Consider the following 25,622-nt stretch of genomic DNA (forward strand, 5'->3'; position numbering starts at 1 on the left):
TATTGGAGGGAGGACTCTATGTAATTGGGTGTTTTTTCCAGTGATTTGATTTAGAGATCTTTGAGATTTTCACTACAGTGGTGATCATGATAATAACACTGCATCAGTTCTAATGAAGTAGATTTAGTTGCATTTTTAGAATTAGGGTCAGGCCCACTTTACATTAAATCAAAGGTTAGAAACCAATCCACAGGTTTAAATATATATGAAAAATCAGTGTAATCAAGATTCTGAACAGGTTTTGTCAGTTTAACAAACCAGCAATCTCCTTTTGCTTTTGAAGACTGGGCTAAGATTAGAGGATTCAGGTGATGAGCCCACATTAAAGGCAAAAAAAAATTGGTCTTAATATTTTTCTTGGAAGCTAAGGCTTCTGTGGTCTTCTGAGAATAAGAATTTTTTCACATGGAATGTTGTAACCGGTGTTAACCCTGTGTTTCAGTGTAAGACTATTTGCTATCATTTTTTTTTCTATTTATTTACTTCTTTCTAATATTTATTTATTGAAACTCTTGGTTGCACTGGGCTTCCCCTGTGGCTCAGCTGGTAAAGAATCTGCTTGCAATGCGAGAGACCTGGGTACGATCCCTGGGTTGGGAAGATCCCCTGGAGAAGGGAATGGCTACCCACTCCAGTATTCTGGCCTGAAGAATTCCATGGACTGTGTAGTCCCTGGGGTTGCAAAGAGTCTGACACGACTGAGCGACTTTCATACACTTGGTTGCTCTGGGTCTTGGTTGCAGCATCTTTAGTTGTGACATGAAGGATCTTTTAGTTGTGGTATGTGGGATTTAGTTCCCTGATGAGGGATTGAACTTGGGCTCCTACAATGGATCATGAAATCTTAACTGCTGGACCACCAGGAAAGTCCCTAGTATTCTTTATGTAACTGAAAATCATGCTAATGAATCTTTAATTTGGATATATATGGAAGTCCATATTAAAAATCCACACTTACAGAAAGAGTTCTGATGTAGGTGATTTGTTCTTTGAATAAGCATTTATTAGCTAACTAACATATTCTGAGCAGAATTCTATTTCTTTCAAAGGTCCATCCCCCATCAAAATCTCTCATATTGCAGATACCGAAACATAGGACACTGTAGATTAGTTATAGATCCAAAGACACACACCCAGCAGTGGCAAAACTCTTGAATTTCAAATGACTTAATTCTTCACTGTATCAGGTCGATTTTCCTTTTAGCTGGTCTTAATCAACTACAGCTATTTGTAATTTGTTAGTCAGTTTCTTGTTTTCAACAAATATTTTTCCTGCAAATCTGTAGGAGTTCTTGCTGTGTAGGACTCAGAGCTGCTCTTTCCCCTTTGTTGAAGTTGGGCTTGTTCTGCATCCCACAAGGAACCCTCCAATGCCTCCCCCACCCCTGCCCAGTCACAGAGTGCTATAGTAGGAGAGGATTTCATTGGAAATTGGAGTCTTCTTTGGGGGATTTTGGATCGCTGAATGATATATTCATTAGAGTGAGGGCTAAACCATTTTAACAAAGAGACCCAACAGCACACTGGGTTAAGCAACAGGGGAGCTGATTTCTTTCTCACATCACTGTCATTCAGCTGCCATTCATCATTATGTAGGTGGTAGAAGCCAGATCTTCTCCATATCTAGATTCTATCCAGTGGGAAAGAGAAAAAACACAACACTGGGGAAGGATGTCAAGAGCTTTAAGCCCAGACCTGGAAATGGCACACGGTAAATAGTTCTGACATGCCACTGGCAATGATTTCTTCAAATGATCGTCCCTAACTCCACATGTATATGGGGTGTACTCTGACTGAACGTGTTTCCAGCTACAAGTCTATTACTGTGGGAAAGGTGAGGACAGATTCTGGTGGACTGCACACAGCTTTAGGGCAGCCCGCATCTCAAGTGCCCTTGAATGCTTTATAGACTTCGTGGAGAAAAAAGAGAAAAATTAGCCTCAAATTAATACTTACTTTCAACTCTGTGTTTTTAAATCTTCTAATTTTTTCAAGGAATATGTCTAAAATATGATCTAAGTAAATTTAGTTACAGTTAACTAAAGTTAACCTACACATGTTTAAAATAATGATGAGTACTTCTTAAGGAAATCCAAAATGATATGTGATTTTAAACACTTTTTTAGTCTGGTCATGTGGCTCTTCATTTTTGTCAGGGCCTTTGGGTAATAGAAGATTGCTAGGGCCTTTGATGTATTGACATCTGGCTGTGTTAAGTAAATCTGAGACTCTAGCCTTGATAATAAAGACTCTTATGTTCATGCCTTTTGATTGCACATTTAATATCAATGTTTCTATACTGCTCTGATGGTGAGAGGAAGTGGCCTGAAACAGCGGAGAGCTCTAGAGGACAGAGCACTGCACACTGCGCCTGTCCTCCCCTCGTGCTGTAAAAAGCACTGACCCGGCCCCCTGACAGCCAAACGACTCCCTCGGAGTTTCTCAACTCAGGTGCAGTAGAAAGTGGGGAGATAGTTCTAGGACCATGACAGAATTCATGAAGGGTTGGAAAATAACCTATACAAAGAGCTCAGTGAATCTTTGAAGTCTGGATGGTAACAAAATGAAATGGCCTCTAAGAAATCTAATGGCGTGATTTCTGTACAGAGGATGAAGGCTAGCTGTACCAAATTCCAGGACACGGTTGTGAGGTTGATATAAGGGTTGTGGGTTATACATAAGTGGTAATTCCTTGATTATGCAATCTTTCTACTGTTAGACTTAGATTCCCAAGAGGAACTACACAGTATTTCCTCCTAAGGTCTTTAAAAAAAAGGGGGGGGGGGTTATATTTGGTCTTACTGGAATAATACAGTTTATGCCTTCATAGTGGAATTTTTAAGGATCATTCCAGTCTTAACCGTTCGGTTTTGTATTCTTTTGATGCACAGCTCCAGAATGGCAGAAGACGACCCATATTTGGGAGGGCATGAACAAGTAAGTAGTATAATAATCTTGCTAATAATTTTTATAACAATAGTGTGAACAACAGTAACTATCAGGAAAACTCTTAAAAGCGGTAAAAATTTCTTTTAAATTGTTTTTCGTGGCCATTTACATAAGGTCTTAGAGGACATGCCATGTAAAACAACAGTATCCCTGCTGTCACACTATTGCAGCATAAAAGTTATACATGCTACTGGTCAAATAATAGCTACTATGTTAGTTTCTTAGGGCTGCTGTAACAAATTACCACAAACTGGGTGACTTAAAACAACAGATCTATATTCCCTCTCAGTTCTGGAGGCAAGAAATTCGAAAGCAAGACGGCGACAAGATTGGTTACTTCTGGAAGTTATGAAGAAAAACCTGTGCTTCTCTCCCAGCTTCTGGTGGTTATTGGAAGTCCTTGGCATTCCTTGGCTTGTAGCTGCTCCTCTCCAGCACATTCCTTCTTCTCTTTGTCTCCTCTATATCTCCATACCCAAATCTATCCCCTCTTTTCTCTTATAAAAGTACCAGGCAGTGGATTGAGGGCCCATTCTTCAGGTTGACCTCATCTCAACTTTACGCATCTGCAAAGACCCTATTTTTAAGTAAGGTCATATTCACAGGTGTTAGGAGTTAGGACTTGAACGTATCATCTTGGGGGGAGGCCAAAGTATTTAAAACTCATCTAATGAGGAGGCAGATTGGTATAGTGAAAAGGACTTAGAATTCAAAGATTTTACCTAAATGCCGACTGCTCTTAAAACTTGAGGAATCACTTAGCACCCCCACCCCACCCCATGCTCATGTACAAGGGTGTTTAAAAGACTTAATGGGCAATAAATGTGCTTTGGGGAGATGAAACTGTTCATTATAATTATATTAGCAATTATAAAGGATACTAGTGTCCTTTTTTTTCTAACGTCATACTTGAAAAATTTCAATTTCAAGCCTATAGAAATGTTGAATAGCCCAGCAAAACTTTGTTGGTTGTTAATATTTTGCTCTATACATATATGTGTGTGTGTACACACACAGAGAAAGAAATTTATATATATTGCGTGTGTGTGTATATATATGTAATGAACCATTTGCAAGCAATTTTCAGACTCTAGGGTAATTGCAATGGCAATATTAAGAGTGTTTAAAATAGTGACATTTATTCACTCATGATCTATTTATTGAGACATCACTATGTACCAGAACGTTAGCTAAGGAAGCATACAAAAATGTGACACATTTCAGGAAGCTACCATTTTTCTAGTAGGAGGGACAGAGACATGAATAGTTTCCCTGTGGTAATGAACACTATAGTACTCGTCTGCATGCAACGGAACACAAATGTCGAGAGGGAAGAAGGGCATGGTTATGGAGATGTTCCAAAGGCAGTCTGTGTGAGTTGAGATTTGAAAGGTGTAGTTTGCTAGGCTAGACAAAGAGAGGGAGCAGTAGGTACCAGGACATCCTGGTCCAAATTTCATAATCATTTCACACTTTAACCACCTAAAAAAAAATGTATTTCCCGAATTTATGCATGCAAAGAATCAGTCAGAAAACCAAAAGTGAAATGTTTTTTGAGGGATCTAGTATTACTTCTTTAAATAAAATACTTATGTAACATTCATTACTCTTCATAATGTTCTCATTGATTTAGAAAGAATGAGTATGCATTGCTTTTCATATTAAGATGCTTCTTTTGAATTTTATTATACAAATGATACAGGATAAATCTAGCAGCATTTTCTTTGATTACAGCATGACAAACATTTGGCTACTCATATTATCAAAAACCTGTGCTTTACCTTTCACTTTTAATATTCTGTCTCTAACAAAGGCAAACACTAACCAGCACTAGGGTTGGTCGCCTTGGTTTTAAACCAGGCTTTCCTGTCTATGCACAGGAAATCCTATCAGCAAGAGATGGTCCTTTATGCCACACAAGAGTAAAACCTGCTGCAAATAGTGATTTCGAAAGCTTTTCTTTGTGGGCATTTTGGTCAGCACCAGAGGTGGGGACATGTTCTGATACTTCCATTTTTAAAGAGAAAGGTCCTTGAAGTTTGAGTTTTTTCCCCCTTATCTCAACATTAATGATTTATATTTCCTGAAGTTTACATGTCTTCAGTGAGATCCTTGGTATTTGAACGTGTCCTGGGATTTACTCCCCACCCCTGACCTAATGCACATGTAAGCTGCAGCACATGCCACTGCTTTGCTCTTCTTGTCTGAAGTGGGGTTGTGTCTCTCCTGAGATCAGAGTTTTTGCCCTTTAACCAGTCATTTCCTGTAGGACCACAGGAAAGTTTTTTGTTCTGCTAGATCATCTTTTCTGCTCTGAGACTGGTAAATTCTTGCTATAAGATGGGGCCCATTTTTATAACAACACGTTTTTTCATTACTTTATTTCCCTTTCAGCAAACAGTGGATAGTGTAGATGAACTTTACTCCTGACCATTGATGTGAAACACATTTATTGTTCCTCAATTGAAAATTTGCATACCTCACAACTGGATCTGAAGTGTTCTTTGTTTAAACACTGTGTTTCTTAGTCTTGATTTAACTAGACATACTATTGATAGATTCTTAGGTACCCAAGAATGTCCAATAATATACTAGTAAAGAAAAGGAGTAAAATATTGGTGTTTTTTTTTTAATGCCTGATCCAGCACATATACTAACTAGTGTATTATAAAAACTGAAGTGTGTTTGATTTCTGTGCTGTCCACAGATATGTCATAGATAACTTATTTAGACTGAAATAAATATGAAACTCAGAAATACAAATTTTAAATCCTGAATAAACTAAATAGGAAGGAAATACTACTCTTGGGATAAGTCATTTTTAGTAACATTTCAAGATAGATTATAATTCAATCACAACATGTTGTTTACCCACTGTATTGGTTTTCTGGTGCTCCTGTAACAAATTGCCACAGATTTAGCAGCTTAAAAAACACAAATTAATTCTCTTACAGTATGGAGGTCAGAAGTCCATAATCAAGGTTTGGCAGAGTTGTATTCCTTCTGAAAGGTTTCCTTACCTTTTTGAATATCTAGAGGCTGCTTGCCTTTCTTGGCCCGTGACCCAACCCCTTCCATCACATTAGCCTCCTATTTCCATTGTTAATCTCCTACCATTCACTTTGATCTCCTGCATCCCTCTATCAGGCCTGGCCTGGATAATTCAGACTAATCTCCCCATCTCTGTATTCATTTGTAAAATCCCTTTTGCTATAGGAGACAGCATTCCAGATCTGGGATGTGGGATGGGGTTGGGATGTGGGTGTCTTTGGGGGAGCCATTATTCAGCATATCAAGCCCATTAAATTCCAGGTATTTTCTTTATGCTAGGTAAATAAAGATGAAGACTAAAAAAAGATGAGAGAGCTCAGTGCTCAGTTAATCTGCTTTTTGGACTAAGTTATATTTTGAGTTTTTCTATAAATTGTTCCAGGGCTGCTCACTGTCTGAATCTTTCAGGATTTGCAATTGGATGCTAGAGGAGGAGTTTATTTACCATTATAAAAGAAATACAGATTTCTAGAATTATATTCTCATGTTTATATTTCTAAGAGAGTATAAGCTTTAAATCATTTATTCAACAAATATTTAAGTACCTACTCTGATGAATATACACTGGACCCTGCAGATATACCAGTAAGCAAACTATACTAGGTCCTTATCTCCATGGACTGTACACCTGGATTGTTCTTCTGAAATCCCTTTGTCACACAACCATAGCCTAACCCTATGTAAAGTTCTATACACACGAGAACTTAGTTAGGTCTCCTGAGCATATTTTTAAAATTCTGATTTAAAATATTTTCAGGTTTTTGTTTTTAGTTTTTTTCCCTATAATTAAGTTTTAGGTTTTTCAAATTTTTAATACAGTGTTGGAAAAGTAATGATTGAAATATTTAAATTTTCCTTTTTGTAGATGTTTCATCTGGATCCTCTGAATCATACAATGTTTAGTCCAGAATTATTTCAACCAGAGATGCCACTGCCAACAGGTAAGAAAATTCTTCATCTCTTGCCTATCATTTTGCTCTTGCTTTTTTTAAAATTCAATTTTTTATACACTCTTTTATGAAGTCAGTGAGTTACCTAGAAAGGAAATGGTGATTTATGTTTTAAAAGTCAGTTTTCAGTATACTTTTTTGGACTGCATTTGCGCCAACATATTTGATCCCAGTTACGCATTGTATCGGAGAAGGCAATGGCAACCCACTCCAGTACTCTTGCCAGGAAAATCCCATGGACGGAGGAGCCTGGTGTGCTGCTGTCTATGGGGTCGCACAGAGTCGGACATGACTGAAACAACTTAGCAGCAGCAGCAACCCATTGTATGACTGATAATTGTTGCTGATATCTGCTAGCACAGCTCAAAAGGAACTTCTTTACTGTGTGGGATTTTTTTCCTTTCACCCAATCTTGTTATCTTTGGGGTCTTTGTAACTCCTGTTGCCTTTGCCCCAAGCACATGAGGCAGTCTCAATTCTCAGATCTATTCCCAAAACACTTAACTTGAGTACCTATTGTGTGCCAGCTAGTATACCACACACTGGGAACATAAAGTGTACAAAAGTCATAAAATCATCTTGGTGGAAAAATTATCTTTTTAAAAAACTTTTTTCTTTATGTTCTGACCAGTTGGATAAACTCGTGATAATCATCCATCCTCCTAACATGACTATTAATTATCCCTATCAACAAGTTATTTAAATTCATATGAATGATTTAAAAAAAGATCAGTCTCTGTTTTTATTTATTGCTTTTTATGTAAGCTTGCTGTGGTAGCTCTTTTTATGTGTTCCTCACATCACCAGAGGGACTTAACAGATGTTCAAAAGCTGTGTGAGTAAATTTTGGAAGTTGTATATAAAAGAGAGTTTTGTAATTACTGAAGTACATCAGCTATTCTGTTTACCATGGACTTGCTTATCCTCAATGGGAGAATTGTGCCATTTGTATCATTGTCCTTTAAAATTGCTGTTTTTACTTTGTACTTACTTTTCATTTTTTATATCAGGTGTTTTTTTTGCATTTTTATATCTATTATTTCTAGAAGTTCATGCAAGGGGAAAAAATAAATCTGCTAAACCTTCAGCTTCATTAGCTTCACTAAGTGTATTGCTGAGGCCTTTCTTTACCCCACAGATCATAGCTGAGATGTCCTCAAGGGTTGTCCAAAATAAGCTCTAGATCAGCTTCCTGTGAACAATTAAATGTCTTGGTGGCTTCTGTGTTTTCTGTGAACTTCTTATTCTGGGGATCAAAGTCTTTTTCTTGGTTCTGATGCTTTATTGAAAACATAAAAGGTACTGCCCTCAGGAAACATATACTTTTCCATTTAATGGCTTATAGATGCCAAACAGTATCCTGATGCAAAGGCTTTCCTAATGTTTTTATTTCATCAAGTTAATTGATGAAATAAATTAAGAGAGAGAGAAATAGGAGAAATAAGGAAAAATAGAAATAAGGAGATAGAAATAAGATTATCAAAAGAACCAGCTCAGTAAATATTCTGTAGTCAGAGTTTCATGTTGTAGGAATTATTTAGCCATAACATTAGAAAATGGCTTCCCAGGTGGCACTCATGGTAAAGAACTTGCCTGCCAATGTGGATTCGATCCCTGGGTCAGGAAGATCCCCTGGAGGAAGGCATGGCAACCTACTCTAGTATTCTTGCCTGGTTAATCCCATGAATAGAGGAGCCTGACGGGCTACAGTCCATAGAATTGCAAAGAATCACACACGACTGAAGCAACTTGGCATGCACGCAACATTAGAAAAACTTTTACAATTATACCTCAAAATTGTATTTTCCAGTTATTACTGCATCGTTTTTTATTATCACATATATGTTCCCTCTGCACTGCAATGGCATAGTTCAGTTTTTTATAAACCAAGATTTATGGATGTTTTATTCACATTTTAAAGGAATAGAGAGGCTATATAAACTGATATTAACTTGTAACTTTCATATGGATTGTTTTATCTTCTATATTTCTTGAAATCTAAAACCATGCTACTTGTTGAAAACTCTACGGGATATGGCACAACTGCTAGGTCTATAACATCATGCTGTAATTTAAATTACTCTACACAGTAGGATGTCAATTCATGGCATGGAAATGCTGCCAAAGAAAATTGGCATTAAAACAAATATATGCATAGCAAATCTAGTTTTCTAGTTGATTTAACGTTTGAGTGTATTCCCTGAAAGAGAAAAATGGTCCGTTTTCACTAATAGAATTACCAAGCCTTAATATTTCATGTATTTAGAGAAATTAAGCCATACAGCAAAAATAATAACAAAACTTCCAAGTATTTTTGAAGAGTTACTAAGAAGTGAGAGACTTGAAGTCTGATATAAATGTGCTCCAATGCCTCTGTATTTTCCATGATATCCAAATGTTGCTTCATTTTTTTTTTTTTTTGCTGAAGTATAGTTGATTTACAATGTTGTGTTAATTTGTGCTGTACAGCAAAGTGATTCAGTTATACATATGTATATATTTTTCATATTCTTATTCCATTTTGGTTTATCACAGGATATTGAATGTAGTTCCCTGTGCTATATAGTAGAACCTTGTTATCAAATGTTGCTTTCTTAAAGACTTCTCTTCTTCATATGTTCATTTAGTTTTCTAGAGGGAATGTTTATGAGTAGATTTGTTGAAATGTTGTATAGACCTTATTTAGCAGTGTGAAAATATTTATGTTTCTAATCAGTTTTATCTCCTTAGAAATTAAACTTTAGTCATGTTTTGGAATTTTAAAATTCTAACAGTTTCTTTTCTAAAAAGTAGTTGAATATATCCAGGAACTAATGTCATACAGAAAAGAGAAGATAATTTACCTAAATTATATAGCATTGGTCAGTCCCTATCCTTTTTTCTTTTCTTGTGTTTGTTTCAGTTCAAATTCAGTTATTTTTTAACTGACTTCCTTGTAAACTTCTTGAATAATAACAGGAAATAATTATACCTTAGTTTCCTACAGTTCTCTACCTTATCCTGATTCATCATAGTGCTGAAAATAAAAATAAATCCTCTCTCAAATTATAGTTTATTTTTAATTTCAATCTGAAAGTTTAGCTCTTCTTGATAAACTTATTAATCTAAAATAATAAGTCTTGAACTTCTGGCCTAGAGACATTGAAGATTGAAATGGACACAGAAGCATCCTCCTGGAATTCTTTTAGTACCATTTAAATTTACATTCAAACAAGTGAGAAACACCATGAGCCTTTATGTATCACAGAGCTATGGGTTATTATACTTTTGACATGACATACAAACCAGCTGGGAAGCTTAGGGACTTTATCATATTGAATAAATTTGTATTTATACTGTCAGAGGTTTTGATTTTCCTTTGAGTTTCTAAACTCAGGTATAGTCAGGCTATCATTAAGCTTCTAGTAGTCTTTGTTCTTATTAGTTGGTATACATCCATCTAAATTATTTTCAGAATTTTATAAAATGCTTATTTTGGAACAGAGTTTATATGAAAGTACAATATTCAAAAATTGTACACAGACATCAAAAGCTATGAGTTAGTAAGAAGAATAGACCAAATTAAATATGGGAGAGAGGAAGAACAAGCTAGCCAGTTAGGGAATGAGGGCAGTACTTATGGATTCAGGTACTGACAGGGAACCCAAAACTTGATGTAATGAAAAGCAGATAGCCTGAGATTGTTATCTGTGTGTTTCACACATGTAGGTTGCTAGCTCAGTCTCTTGTAATTTCATATTAAGCACATTCTCTTGTGAAGAATGGAAGTCAGTGTCTGATGATGTGATGGCAAAAGAAAATTTCATAGTGACCAGGAAGTGGTTGCTGCTTTTAATTGGTATTTGTGTCATTATTAAAAATGCTTTGTTAGTAGACATAATTGTGAAGGTTGTTGATGTCTTAATTCTTGCCAGACGTCATGCCTGTTGTTGGATTGTGCAAGGTGCCATCACCGTTCAACAGACGTCTAGATGGTATGGTTCTCTCTAATGGGGTAAAACTGTTATTAAATAAGGATAAATTTAATATTCAAAAGAAGAAGATATGCCTTGTGGAATTTTAGCTAAAACATTTATTTGAAGCATCTGTTTAAAAACATGATTTCAGTTTTTTTACTTGCTTTGTATATATATACATATATATATATATATATTTTTTTTAACCAAATTTGAGAAGCCTGACAGTTTCTTTTGGTTTCTGTTTGTTGTTTTGTTTTTAGCAGATGGCCCATACCTTCAAATATTAGAGCAACCTAAACAGGTAAGAAGATTAAAGGGGTGGGACTTTCTCTTTAATTGTTAGATCCATAAGTCTAATATTAATACCTCAAGCACTGAATAAAATAGTAACTGAATTTTATGAAGGAAGTAGCTTATCTAGAAGATCAACAACCTGCCAAATTATGTAACAACTTTATCATCCACTTTCCTTTTCTTTTAGTCATTGTTCAGACTGTCCTGAACTTCAGTACATAGTTCTATAAAACTTAAGTATCGATCCATGGTATCCCGTGATCTCCAACACTTTGACTTACCAGCCACTCCTAGAAGAGGTGTAGGTTATCTCCACTCATTTTCATTTGTAAGGAAATACACATACATGCAGTTCAAATATACTGAGTCAGATGCTTCCACCATGTCCCTGCACATCAGTACTTCTGAGCCTTTCTCCATCCTTAGGAGCTACAGCCTTTTCTATTTGGAACATGTAGCCTAAGATTCTAAAAGTACCAGAGGGGTGTAGATAAAGTCCTAGAATAGACAGTCAAGTTCTCTCGGGTATTAGCTTTAGATCTAGCCTCTTTGGAGTCAGGAGAGGAGCATTTTATTTTATCGGGCTCTTCCTTGGCAGCTCAGACAGTAAAGAATGTGCCTGCAATGCGGGAGACTAGGATTTGATCCCTGGGCCGGGAAGATCCCCGGAGGATGGCATGGCAATCCACTCCAGTATTCTTGCCTGAAGAATTCATGGACAGAAGAGCCTGGTGGGCTACAGTCTGTGCAGTCGCAGAGTCAGACGTGACTGAGGGATTTCACTTTCACATTCCTCTTACTACTATTATTTATAGAGGATACCTGGGAATTGAAATGGCTTCCTTACCAAGGCCCCATGGGTGAATAAATATTTATTGGAAATTGGATGGGACCAGTGCTATGAAAGGGAAGAGAATCTTTAATATCTTCCCATAGTCATTAAGGGATGAAGTAATGGTATAGTCCTCTGCAGAATGAGGACAAAGTTAGTAGATCTCTGACTGGATACGCATTTTATCACATCTGTGTGAGACTGAGGATGCATGTGCCTGCTTTATTGCAGCTATATCACCCAGCACTTTTCCTAAATGTTTTTAGTAGCTCAGGCAAGTGAGCGTAACACTTTTGTATTGTGTAACACTTAACAAATGCTAAGTAGGTCAAGATCTTAAAGTATACATGTGGTTACTGTAATCATAGTATTACATATGTATTTGGATTTTGGTCAGAATATAAAGGATATGAGTATCTTATCTATGACCAAATAGACTATACTTATGAGGTTGAACTTTGATAAAAGTTTTTGGTGTGGGGACTGGAATACCGTATGAGACTTTGGGACATTGTTTTAACAGCTCACAGGTGACACATCCTGATTCCACAGGCTGCTGACATGACTTTGTTTTATCTCCATTCCCAATTCCCTATCAGTGAGCTCTCACAGGAGGCCACCAGTTTTCTCAAAGGACCATCCCAGTGGAAGTTTATCCCCTAACATTTTGTGCAGTGTTACCTGGCCTCCTGGGAAATTTCCAGATAATCTGTGAAGCCAGGAAATCAACTAAAATTTATTTGTCTGCATACTAGGCAAAATGTGTTTTTCAAATATTCATTTTCATAAGTATAGCACTACCATAAGGTTTTTAAAATACAGTTTCTTACTATGGGTCAATAGTCATAAGGAAAAATTGACGTTTATGTTTTATCTGAAGGGTGACTTATGTAGTTCCAAAATTCAAAATTTAATTCACTGGTGGTGGATGTGTTAAAGCTTATCTGAGTAAATCAATGTGCTTGCTTACCAAACTGTAATATTGTGATGTTTGACTCCAGTGAAAGTAAGAAGGTTTTATTGAAGTCAGACTTTCTGACCGGATGGATGGAGCCTTGCCTTTGAGGTTGATGACTCATTTTAAGCAAGTGGAGTTACTGAGATGAATGGCTGTGGATTGGCAAACCTTTAATCTCAAAAATTTAAAATCTGAAATGCATCTAGACTATACATTTGAAGACATCCTAGTTTCCTTTTTTTAAAAAAATAATAAATTTCTATCTTCAGGTTATAAATTCCTTTGCATAGAAGTTTAGATACTTTTATCCAACTATGAATGATATATGGTGTTTTTCAAATGATAAACAAGGTATTAAGACAGGTCTCTCTACTCATATTTTACTGAACACCACTCCCAATAAGATATAATAGTATAAGTATATATTTCTCCAACTATCCTAAAGTAACTTTATGATTAAAGATAATGAATTACTTTATTGTTTTAAAAATAAAATCTAGAAAAATTTTCTTTTTCCTTTGGCATCTCTGCCATGATTTTCCCCAGCTTTGACAGAGATGAGTCATAGCATAGACTACTACTAATCTTTAGGATAACTATCTTTAGGATACTTCTGTTGCATATTATTAAGTGCTAATTATCTAATATTGTTTAAAAGCTGAAGTTGTGTTTAAACTGATTAGCAGTCAAGTAAATCCCTATCTTATGGTTAGCTAATTCTGGAGGCTGACTGTTGCTTTTTCATGGTTTTAGAAATTTCATTTAATTATTGAAAATAAGCTAACAGCCTTCGACTATAAAAGGTATAGGACTGAGTTGGTAACTTATTTTTTAGTTCGAATTTTATGAGAAGCAAAACAAGGAGAGTCACCTTCAAATCACTAATCTTACCTCAGAAGGCTTTCCAGATGTTGAAGTTTGGGATCACCTAAGGAGCCATTTGCAAGAGTTGTTTTAGGTCCCACTTTAATAAGTTGACCATCTACCCCAGACCCATGTGTGACATGAGGTAGCTTCCTTGCCTAGGGAATTTACGTCAGGTCTCACTGGTCCCATAAAATATGCTTTAGACTGGTCCTCTTTGGACATTAGAAAAGTCTCACAGAATTTAGAAACAATTCCAGGTGCTTTCCCTGAACCTCTCAGGCTGTTTTTCAAGACCCTATGAGGCATAGTGAAATGAAGTACAGTCTAAGGAGGGCAGAAATTTTACATTGGTCCATTAGCTCAAAGCCATCAAAACCTGTGTATTCACTGAGCTTCACTATCCAGTGTGCAAGGTAGAAAGCCCCTACCAACAAGCAGTAGTGTGCGGAGCTTCTGAGGGCCTAAGGATCTAGCACTGTTTATATGAAGTCAGTCCCACAATAGAATAAATGAAAGGTGAGAATGTTCCTTGAAGTGTATTAACATATTCTTTTCATTAAAGGGTGTATTTGAAAAAACGGAAGACCATCTGGTCAAGAGACTGTATAAACTACTAGCACTACCACAAACTGTTTGATATCTTTATAAAGCTGAGTCTTTCAGGAAAAATGTTGAAATCTCCCTTATTGTGATGATGAGAGCCATTCTCATAAATGTCCTTGTTTTATTCTTTGTATGCAAATACGCACAATTACAACTGTTAGCTTTTTAAGTCATAAAATGTTAAAACTGGAATAGACCTTGAATATGGTCTGGTCTAATCTTCTTACTTGTATAGATAAAAAAAATACATGGAACTCAGGTGTTTATCAGCCCGCATAGTAAAGGCTTCCTGCTAATTCCTAGTTGATATTACTGTGTGTATAAAAATTATTGAGTTAATATATAAAGGGTGTCTCTGGGTTTGGATTCATTCATGTCAGTTAATATATCCAGCTTGAACTTGATAGTATTAATAGTCTTAAATAAAAACTTTTTACCTTCTGAACTGCTGAGAGTTACTGACCAGATGTGGGGTCTTGCATAGGGTGTGTTCTATAAGCCTGATGGGGTATATTTAACAAGACATTTCTGTATTCCCCCCTGAACCAACTGTCATCAGAGTAGGTAAAGGAATGCCTTTAAATAAGAGTCAGAGAAGCTTAACTTTGAGTCATATGGCCAATTTCAGAGCTTGGCAGCAGCAATGTGAGATGAGGAAGCTCTGATGCAGACAAGCTGTAGCATGTCGAGTCCTTAGGCTTAAAGTCTGCAGCAGTTTACTCTCCACATAGCACAGGAGGAGAGCTTCTGCAGGGCTAGGGACCTGGCTTTTAAGCCACAGCTCAGGGCGCAAATATCAGTTAACATCAATATTCATGATAAGGTTATAGGGAAAAGTGGTTCTCATATACAGTCCTCTTTCACAGTTTGTCTCCTGTAATACACACAAGAATTTAAAATTTGTGTGTAACTTTGTCCCTATAAGTTTTTAGTAAGTATTACCTTGTGTTCACCTTTGCAGAGAGGATTTCGTTTCCGTTATGTGTGTGAAGGCCCCTCCCATGGAGGACTCCCCGGTGCGTCTAGTGAAAAGAACAAGAAGTCCTACCCTCAGGTCAAAGTAAGTTTGTGATGTCTTTCCATGTGAATTCTGGAAGATTTGTTTGGTGTCCTCCGAGCAAAAGAAAGGAATGCTTTAAATAACTACCATTTGCCTCTGCTTATAAGCTGAAGTGTTCACATGATTATTTATAATATTTATGTAGAAATGTGTCTCGTAACAATAGAAGTGACAGATTCTAAAACTGTTAATATTTCCATTTAGTACAAGTTATCTCAACATTAACAAAACTTTTATTATTTCTTGATTATCTTAAAAATTTGTTTAGTTGTATACTTCCTAAGGCTTGAAAAACTCTTTGAGAGAGCATCCAATTTCAGCTTTTCAGAGATCTAGCAAAAAACAAGACTCAGATCACTGAGTGTGTGGATTATATAGTAGAATACCTCAGATCATGAATTCTGATCCAAACTCTGCTATCAGCTGGTGTGCCTGTAACTGAGTTATCCAACACTTCTAAACCTCAGTACCTGAATGTGCAAAATGCAAACTTGTTAAGGGTCTGTGCTTTGTAGTCTTCTAAAGATTAAATGAGAAAATGCATCTCAGTGGTCCAAAAGGGCCTCTGCTTGAGCAACTATTTGTCTACACGTGGTGGTCCTTGGAACGTACTGCTTCATGACATGCTGTGGTGGGCTTAGATGAGCTTTTTCTACTTCTTCAGGTTCTTCTTCTTTCTTTGTATTTAATTGAGAATATCTTCCACTGAGGTTGCTTCAGTTTTTTATTTGTATACTGTGATGTCATGTTTCATAGACTGCTTGCTAACAGTTTTGCAGATAAACGAGTCAAATATTGCAGTTTCATCTTTTATAAACATTTTCATTTGTACAAGACAGACCTTTAGTAAAATTGTGATATCAAAGAAATTGGTCTTTGGTTTTGCCAGCCTTGCATTTTGTTCCCTCCCTCTCCTAATAGCCCATTTCTAGGCTCAGGCCTTTCTAATTTCTTACCCATGGTCCAAAACAAAATCCTTGATTCTTTACCTCTTGAGTAATATTGTAGTATTAGTCCTATCCATTATGTTGGCATTTTAAGTCTCGTATCCAAGCTCTTGTGTGGAATGAAAGATGTGTTTCTTGTTCAGGATTATTAGTCAGGATGAACATGGGTTTGGCCACAGATTTATGGTCTCTTTAGAATCTGAATGAGGAAATAAGAACAGCAGTAAAACAAGGGGATTAGCATTTATTAAGCACCAAAGATTTTCCAAGTGCTTTACATACATTTCCTTCTTGGAAGGAAAGTTATGACCAACGTACGCAAGCATATTAAAAATCAGAGACATTACTTTGTCAACAAAGGTCCATCTAGTCAAGGCTATGGTTTTTCCAGTAGTCATGTATGGATGTGAGAGTTGGACTACAAAGAAAGCTGAGCGCAGAAGAATTGATGCTTTTGAACTGTGGTGTTGGAGAAGACTCCATCCTAAAGGAGATCAGTCCTGGGTGTTCATTGGAAGGACTGATGTTGAAGCTGAAACTCCAATACTTTGGCCACCTGATGCAAAGAGCTGACTCATTTGAAAAGACCCTGATGCTGGGAAAGATTGAGGGCGGGAGGAGAAGGGGACAACAGAGGATGAGATGGTTGGATGGCATCACCGACTCAATGGACATGAGTTGGGGTAAACTCTGGCAGTTGGTGATGGACAGGAAGGCCTGGCGTGCTGAGGTTCATGGGGTCGCAAAGAGTTGGACACGAGTGAACAACTGAACTGAACTGAAACTTACGTACATTATCTTTTCTATCCTCATAACAGACCTGGTAGGTAAAAAGTCTTAATACCTGTGAGGAAGCCGAGGCTCTTAAAAGGGAGCCTTGCGGTCCTCACAGGACTGGTGGCTTGTCATCCTACAGCAGACTCTTGCCCATTGAACTGTCATGTGGAACGTGTGCATTTGGGAGACTGGGGGCAGAGACCTAGGGAACAGGACATAGGAGGATGGTAGTAAGATAAGACACAGAATTATAACTCTGGGCAACAAGAGAGAGGAGCTCAGGAATAATGGGTACTCAGCTATCAGGGAGTCAAATCCAATACATGTTTTTAACATGTGTCTGTGTGTCCTGTATATAAATACTGTGTGTGTTCATATGTGTGATACATGTTATGGGCATTGACACTGATTATGATTGTAATTACTGAAGAATTAGCATTAAGAGTAAAACTGGGATTTTTTTTCTGGACTGTCTCTGTACAAACAAATATAAATTACAATATTGTCAAGTGTTGACTTGTATTGCTCTAGTCTTTTGTAGCTAAGTAACAGTTCTTGATACTAAAAGATACATAGTAGTAACTTTGTTATAAATTTGTTACCCAGTGGAAAAAATTTACATATCCAATTATGCTCAGTCTTCATATATCCTTCTCATGTAGTGGGTGATACCTCACATTTACAAAATAGTCTAGAAATAAAACAACCTAGTGGATATTCGATGTTCTTCTTAAATCATAGTTTATATACCAAGGAGTTTAATAGTTACTGGGAAATCTAGATATGTAAACAGCTAATACTAAGGAAGTCAAAATATAAATGTGTATGATTAGTCATTATTGACCTTCAGCTGCAGCTTCACTGTTTCACCCAATTATTTTTTATTAACACTTTTATTAATTCAACATATATTTATTAAGTATTTAATCCAATTGTAAGAAAACATAGAGCAGTTCAGAGAGCCTGTTACAAACTATCATTGTTCTCTTAGCCTGTCATCATTCACAGAAAGTTTGTAATAGTTAAAGGAAGTAATTTTATTTATCATAGAAGCTCTTAATCAGAAGAGCTGATATGGGGAGAAGAGAAAAAGTCAATCACGAGGTGGTTTTTCCAGAGCTTTTCTTCCAATATCACTTTTAACAATCGTTTTTTACAGAGGATAGTTAAGGCTGAACTTTTGGGTTACAAAGGGATATAAATCCCTCCTACATGTAAAGTTCAGGCAGAGGAAGGAATTGCTCTCAGTGTGTCTTCATCAGGAGGATCGTCACAATCACACGTCTGCAGCAGGTCACTAAGCACTGCTCCACGTGAGGCTGCAAGAGAAGTTGTGGGACAGATACAGCTCGATCAGGGTCTCTCACACTCATCACTACTAATGTTTTGGGTGAGAAGACTTCATGCTTTGGAAGGTTTTCCAGTTCATTGGAGGGTATTCAGCAGCATCCCTGACTTATACCCAGTAGATGCCAATAGAAGCACTATTGTTGTGACAACCAAACAGTGTTTCCAGACGTTGCCATATGTCCTGGGGGGCAGAATCACCCTGCTTGAGCACCACTGATCTAGATGCAAAGTCTAATCAACCTTAACCCTTCTCCTTTGCATACTTTTCTGCTATATAAGACAGTAGCTCATAGGTTATATAGAATTGCCTAAATCTATTATTTTGCAAGCATATATACTTTTCCTGATTATTAGATGTTTATTTTCAAGATGATGATCATGGTGACTCTATAATTTCTCCTAGAATGTCTGAGTTAGTGTACCTGGATATTAAGGAGAAAGATAGAAAAGAGAAGAAAAAACATATCCTAAACATTCCATATACTGTGATAACTGCATACCCGACAGTTAACATAGGAGTTCTGTTGGTTCTCTGTTATAAACTGTTACAGAAGAGAAAGTGAAAGTGGAGATGGTTTCAGTCAAGGTTGTAAACCTGTGTAGCTGCTGTGTGAAAGCAATGAGAACATCTGTGCAGTGGTCCTCAGCCTCCCTTCCAGTAGAGGGAGGTGTAATGGACAGTGCCCCAACACTATTCCTCAAATCCCATTTCTGCAGGAACTTCAGAGGGAGAGCATTTATATTTGCAGGAAGGAAATAATATTTCTGAAATGTACATATGATACATGTTTATTAAAGTACATTTGTTTAGGCTTAAGAGTGAAATGTTCTAGGCTCTGCCTTTTCCTCCTCTACAGCTTCTTACCTTCCTCTCTCTCCTCCAGCCTCACTCTTTCTCTTCTCATCATGCCTCTGGGAGAGCATACCACATCCTGGAGAGGCCCCTGGAACAGTGGTAGTTCAGCATGCACTCGGCCTCACACAGGCAGCAGTGACGTTCTGAGGGCCAGTGCCAAAGCTATGGGGACTGGCTGTGGTTTGGGGGCTGCAGACTCCTAGCTGTGGTTTATAGAACTTGTAAACATATAACCTGCTTGCGTTTGTCTCTTGCTGATTGTCCAAATATGATACCTAAAGTTAAATAATTTTACAACCAACTCTAAGAGTCTACCCCAGTTCTCCGTTTGCTACTGGAATTTTGTCCCATGCTTAAAACCCCATTTTCAATAAGCTGCATGTAGGCTAGACTTAGACACACTTTTACTATGTTGAGATTATTTCTAGGATTAGGGCTATTGAACCCTCTGGTGTTCTGCATGTTTCTTTCATATCAGAAGATGCCATTTAGCTTTCAAGAGTTTTGCTATGCAAACCTTCACATTCTTTTTAAAACATTGTTTTAATTATAAAAAATTTCATGTGTATAGAACATTTAAAAATTGATGTAAAGGACATCATATACCACTACCTGATTTAATAGGGACAGTCATCCCTCAGTATCCTGGAGGATTGTTGCTAGGATCCTCACAGATGCCATAATTCATGGATGCTCAAGTCCCTTTTATAAAATGCAGCAGTATTTGCATATAATCTATGTACATCCTTCTGTATACTTTAAACCATCTCCAGATTATTTTAATGCCTCATACAATGTAAATACTATATAAATAGTTACCAGTGTACAGCAAATTTATTTTACTTTTTGGAACTTTCTGGAATTTAAAACATATTTTTTCCATCTGCAGTTGGTTGAATAACGAATGTGAAACCTGAGGATACAGAGGGCCAACTGTATTAATGTTTTACCATATTTGCTTCTGATCTCTTTCTAAAATAAAACATAGTTATTGCTGAAGCCCCACCCATTGATTACTTTTCCTTTGTTCTTCATAGGTAAATCACTGCTCTGAACTTTCCATCTCTGATAGAAATTTTTTTTTACTGGTTTTAACTCAAATTTTCTATTATACCTGATGGCTTTTTTTTTTTTTCAAGACTAATAAGAGTTAAGACTGGGATCCATTGAAGATTAGTGTTCACTTTAATTCTATTGGGGGCTTCCCTGGTGGTTCAGATGGTTAAGAATCTGCCTGCAGTGTGGTAGACCAAGGTTCCATCCCTGAGGGGGAAGATCCCCTGGAGAAGGGAATGGCAACCCACTCCAGTATTCTTGCCTGGAGAATTCCATGGACAGAGGAGCCTGGTGGGCTATAGTTCTTGGGGTTGCAAAGGGTTGGACACGACTGAGTGACTAACACTTTCACTTTCACTTTGATTCTATTGATTTCTTCTTTATTATTCAGATAAAATTTATCCATTGACAATGTAGAATTTATTCTGACTCCTACAGGAAGAAAATAATAGTAATATTCAGAGAAAATCTAGGGAAAATATGCAGACTAACTTGCATAAATATGCAAAAATAAAGATGCATAAATATGTATCTTGCCCCTTTTAAAGGAAAGCTTTCCTGTTGTTAAACATTTAATAATCTATTTTACAGTCCTACCAAGTTCTCCTTTAAAGTTTCCTCAGTTCTAATTTCATCATGGAGCTCCAAATGGGAGAGGCTGGCAGACAAGCACAAGTGCCTTCCTCGAGGCCAAGCCTGTCCCTGCCTGTTTTTGACTCAGCAAGGAGTGCCAGGGAAGGCTCATTTCCCTCTTTCCCGAAAGTTATTCATGAGATTTTTTTATTAACCAAACTACCTTCCTCTTCACAGAGGTGGAAAGTTGCCAAGAGGAACAGCCCCACAGGGCTTCAGAAACCCTCACTGATTCTCTTCCAGAGTGGCCAGAAAGCACGCATCCTCAGCCGATGTGACATCCTCCAGCTTGGCCCACTCCAACCAGAAAGCTGTCAGTGACCTTGATTCTAAAATACGAATAGCTGACCAGTTGGTATTCTTATTTTCTCTTTAGTTATAAATATCAAATGCAGTGGACTACAACTTGAAACGCAGCTGATGTAAGTGTAACTATTTTTAATCAAACGTTTTCTGAAAGCTGGTTCTCACGTATGTTTTCTTTCCGGAGTGTTTCAGATTAAACAGAAGGCAAGTATTGAAATGTTTCAATCAACAACAGACGATGTTTATTGTCTTCCTGACCCCCACGATTTTTTTTTTTTTCTTCTTAAGTCTCCACTCTTGGTGCCTCTCACTTTAAAATCCTAAATGTTAAGTTTCTGTCAAGGTCAGATAAAGACTGGTTGATCTGTTGTGGCATTTAGGGATATCACATATCCTTGTGTAATCTCCCTTTCCTTTGTATGGACTTGTTTGGTTTAGGAGGTTTGCCATTTTAAGTATCTCTTTATAGTGCTAGTTTTGAATAATTTAATCTGACTCAGTTACTAAAAACAACAGGGAAGAGGATCACCAATAGTCAGTTAGGCTTGCACGTAAAACCTACTTCATAGCATTTATTAAAATTTCCATCGTATCCCTGAGCTGTTCACTACTTGCATATGTTAAAAAGGAAAAATAACCGTTTCCCCTAGATAAAGAGCCCTGTGCTCTGTATATTGAAGAAAAGCACTTTGCAACCTGGTTTTTTTTTTTTTACTGGTTTCAGAGGGGTTTGGAACTTCTAAATTTATATGCAGAAAGTTATTGGGTTGGCCAAAAAGGTTCATTCGGGTTTTTAAACCCCCAGTGAACCTTTTTGGCCAACCCAATGTGTGTGTGTGTGTGTGTGTTTACACACATATTTCTGGGGAGATAAATATAACTTTCCGTCAGATTTTTAAATGGAACGATTCAAACATGGTTAACAACCAGTGCTGCAGAGTACGTATCACTTTAGCTTTCTGACAGCAGCTGATTTAAAAAATTGCTAATAAAAAAGATATATAGGCTGTCTTTTAAATTTTTTTTTAGTTTTGTGCTTTTTAAAAAGTACATTTTTGTATTTGTACCTGTTCTTAGTGAGTGGAAACAATTAAGGCTGCTCAACACAAGGCCCAGGAAAGCCTCCCTTCACTTTGGGTATCAGGTGGAGAAGCGGGGAGACATAGTAGCAATAGCCCTAAAAGGGAGTAGGCTTCACTGCTTTTCCTTTCTTGCTCTTCCACAGGGATGCTGATTAAGCATGAAGTTAACCATTAGTGGTTGAAGCCAAAAGAGAGAAAACAGTTCATTTAACAAATATTTATTGAGCACTCTGTGTCAGATCCTGTGTTGGCAAGCAGACAAAACTCCTTCCATGTGCACCCGTAACCTAGACTTCTAGATATTTTTCTTTCAAAAGTTTTTCATTGGGCCTCCAGAACAAAATATTACCTTGTAGAATGTTTTTAAAAACAGCCCTCTAAATTTATGGTATGTAGTCATAGTCTACATTATGAACTAGAGAAAGCTACTCATGAGAAGAAACTTCTAGCACAAATCATAGCTGTGACACGTAACTATTAGGAGTATATTAAAAATGTAACTATTCACCTAATAGGCTTATTGAATTTGCAGATAGTGTGAACCTTAAGCTTTGTTTTGGTCCATCACCCCTTGGTGACCTTCCTCAGTTGACTATTCCCGTTCTTCTCTCATCTACTTTTTCTTAAATACATGATTGTTCCTGGGACCGTTATTTAATCAGAAGCAAATCTTGGATGGCTTCTTCCAACCCCAGGGGTCTCAGTCTGAAGGTTAGATAGCCTTTTTTCATTACATTTAAGAATTCAGGTCTCGTCAGGTCACATGCTGGTAATTCTTCTTGATAAGGTAAGAACATACAGAAGTACTATGGCCCCCAAAGGTGTAACACCTGCTCCTCCACAGACAAGCCTATGTTCAATTTGTCAGCAGCAACAGAGCTGAGGCTGTGAACTACCCTGCTGTCACAACCTTCTCCCCCCACCCGCCAGGTGGATTTCAGACCAGAATCCTCTAGTCTCCATTCACCTCGCCGAGCCCTCATGTGGGTGGACTGAAAGGTGCGTGCAGACTTTCACAGATAATGCCTCTCACCCTTAGGTCCGCATCCACCCAGAAGAATGATTGTCAGGATGGCTTGCTGTGCTTATTTACATCATCTCATTTAGTCATCACAGCCCACTGCAGTAGATTCTGTGATCCTTATTTGATAAATGAAGAAACCAAAGTCCACAGAAGTTAAAAAGCTTACCCTGGTCTCAGGCATGGAGCCCAAGATTTCAGTTCAGGCAGTGTGATTTAATAGTCCAAACTCTTCACCATCATGGGAATACTGTTAATTATAGGGGTTCTTTAAATCTATGGTTCTCGACCATGGATGTGCATCAGAATCACCCAAGAATATTTTAACTGCAGAGATGTCAAGATTTCAGTTCAGGCAGTGTGATTTAATAGTCCAAACTCTTCACCATCATGGGAATACTGTTAATTATAGGGGTTCTTTAAATCTATGGTTCTCGACCATGGATGTGCATCAGAATCACCCAAGAATATTTTAACTGCAGAGATGTCAGGGGCCCACTCCACTCATGCTAAATCACAGTGGTTCCGTTAGTATGATAATTGTGTGATAATTTCTAAGGACTCATGTCATATCATGACAAGATATAACAACAGGTGAATGAATAGGTAAACATGGTATAACCATGGACTAGAATACTGTTTAAAAAATTATGAGGATTACACAACATGGGAAATGCTTGAGACCTATTGTTAAGAAAAAAATCAGAATGCTAAATTAAAAATATAATCACTGAAGTGATTTAACTCAGTGAATGAGTTAAAATTAAGATTAGAGATGGGAGAAAGAATTACCAAATTTAAAAATAGAACTGAAGTAATTTCCTGGACTATAGCACAGAGAGAAGGAAAACCTGAAAGAAAGGGTGAGTTACAGGTTACAAAGAAAGAGTAAAGCTGTCTAATTGAAGTCCTGAAAGGAAATAATAAAGCTGCACATTTCTGATTCTACACCTAGAGGTACAGGATAAAGTTCAGGTGGCTTATGGACCATACTTTTAGGGTTTTTTTTAAGTATTGGCTCTGAAGTCAATCAGTTCATAGTTGAAAAGATGTTGATTCCTAGCTTTGCTATCTACTGACAATGTTATTAGTATTTAATTTGGCCAAGCCTCAGTTTCTTCATTTGTAAAGTTGAGATAAGTAATACCTGCTTCATAGGATATATGTATAAATTGAGTTGTTCAGTGTATGGCACAATAAACAGTTAAAAGTGACGGTTTGCTTCTATTTTTTGTATTCCAAAATACATTCATTTGAATATTGAACGACAGTTTTGTTGATTGGTTTATGGAACCATGGAGGTAACACAAAAGCTTCACCAGTCCACTAATTTATTTTCAGCACAACTTCACTAATTAATATTGCTTCCACTCTATGCCATGTCCTTCTTTCTAAAGTTACGAAGGTGGGAGATTGAAAACAGATGCTACATCAAAAGCTTACTTTTAGATGTTATGCATGATTTCTTATGAAATATTGATCAGTAGCAAGAAGCCAGAAAGGAATTTATCAAATTCTTTTTAAGCTCTTTAACTGTGTTCTCTTAGGCATTATGCATCTGATAATTTGCACAAGTATTGTTTTGGTTTCCTAGAGCTGCCATAACAAATTACCACAAATTAGGTGGTTTAAAGCAACAGACATTTACTCTCTCACAGTTCTGGAAGCTAGAAGTCCAAAATCAAGTTGTCAGCAGGGCCATCATGCTCCCTCTGAAGGCTCTGTGGAAGAAGCCTTCCTTGCCTCTTTGTAGCTTCTGGTGGTTGCTGGCAATCCTTGACATTCTTTGGCTTGTAGCTGTATCACTCCAGTTTCTGCCTCTGTCTCCCCCAGACTTCCCCTTTGTCTTTCTGTGTCTGAATCTCCTTTTCTCCCATAAAGACAACAGTCATTGTGTTTAGGGCCCACCGTAATCCAGTCTGACCTCATCTTAATTAATTATGTCTGCAAAGACCCCATTTCCAAATAAGACCACATTCTGAGGTTCTGGGTAGACATGAATTTAGGGAGGATAATATTCAACCCATTACAAGTGTCTTATGGCATTAAGCTTATAAAGCAGTGGTTCTGA

At 37.2% G+C, this 25,622-nt stretch overlaps 1 protein-coding gene and 1 long non-coding RNA gene across 3 annotated transcripts in view; both read left to right on the plus strand.

Moving 5' to 3' along the window:
• NFKB1 (nuclear factor kappa B subunit 1) overlaps positions 1-25,622 on the plus strand; it is a 124,432-nt gene that overhangs the window by 21,461 nt on the left and 77,349 nt on the right. Inside the window, exons 2-5 of one of the 2 annotated variants that reach the window (XM_081483089.1) lie at positions 2,892-2,937; positions 6,866-6,941; positions 11,170-11,210; positions 15,425-15,523. In XM_081483089.1, coding sequence (XP_081339215.1) covers positions 2,899-2,937; positions 6,866-6,941; positions 11,170-11,210; positions 15,425-15,523 — 255 coding nt within the window. In that variant the 5' untranslated portion in view covers positions 2,892-2,898. The remainder of the gene's footprint in view (positions 1-2,891; positions 2,938-6,865; positions 6,942-11,169; positions 11,211-15,424; positions 15,524-25,622) is intronic. The other variant, XM_081483100.1, reaches the window with a different exon arrangement.
• Positions 21,519-24,765, plus strand: LOC145503520 (uncharacterized). The gene is made up of 3 exons (XR_014051533.1): positions 21,519-21,564; positions 22,674-23,762; positions 23,911-24,765. It is a non-coding gene; the product is annotated as an uncharacterized LOC145503520 (long non-coding RNA).

This window comes from Giraffa tippelskirchi, chromosome 1 (assembly GCF_054371585.1).
Source record: "Giraffa tippelskirchi isolate mGirTip1 chromosome 1, T2T-mGirTip1v1.2.pri, whole genome shotgun sequence".
Classification (NCBI taxonomy): Eukaryota; Metazoa; Chordata; class Mammalia; order Artiodactyla; family Giraffidae; genus Giraffa; species Giraffa tippelskirchi.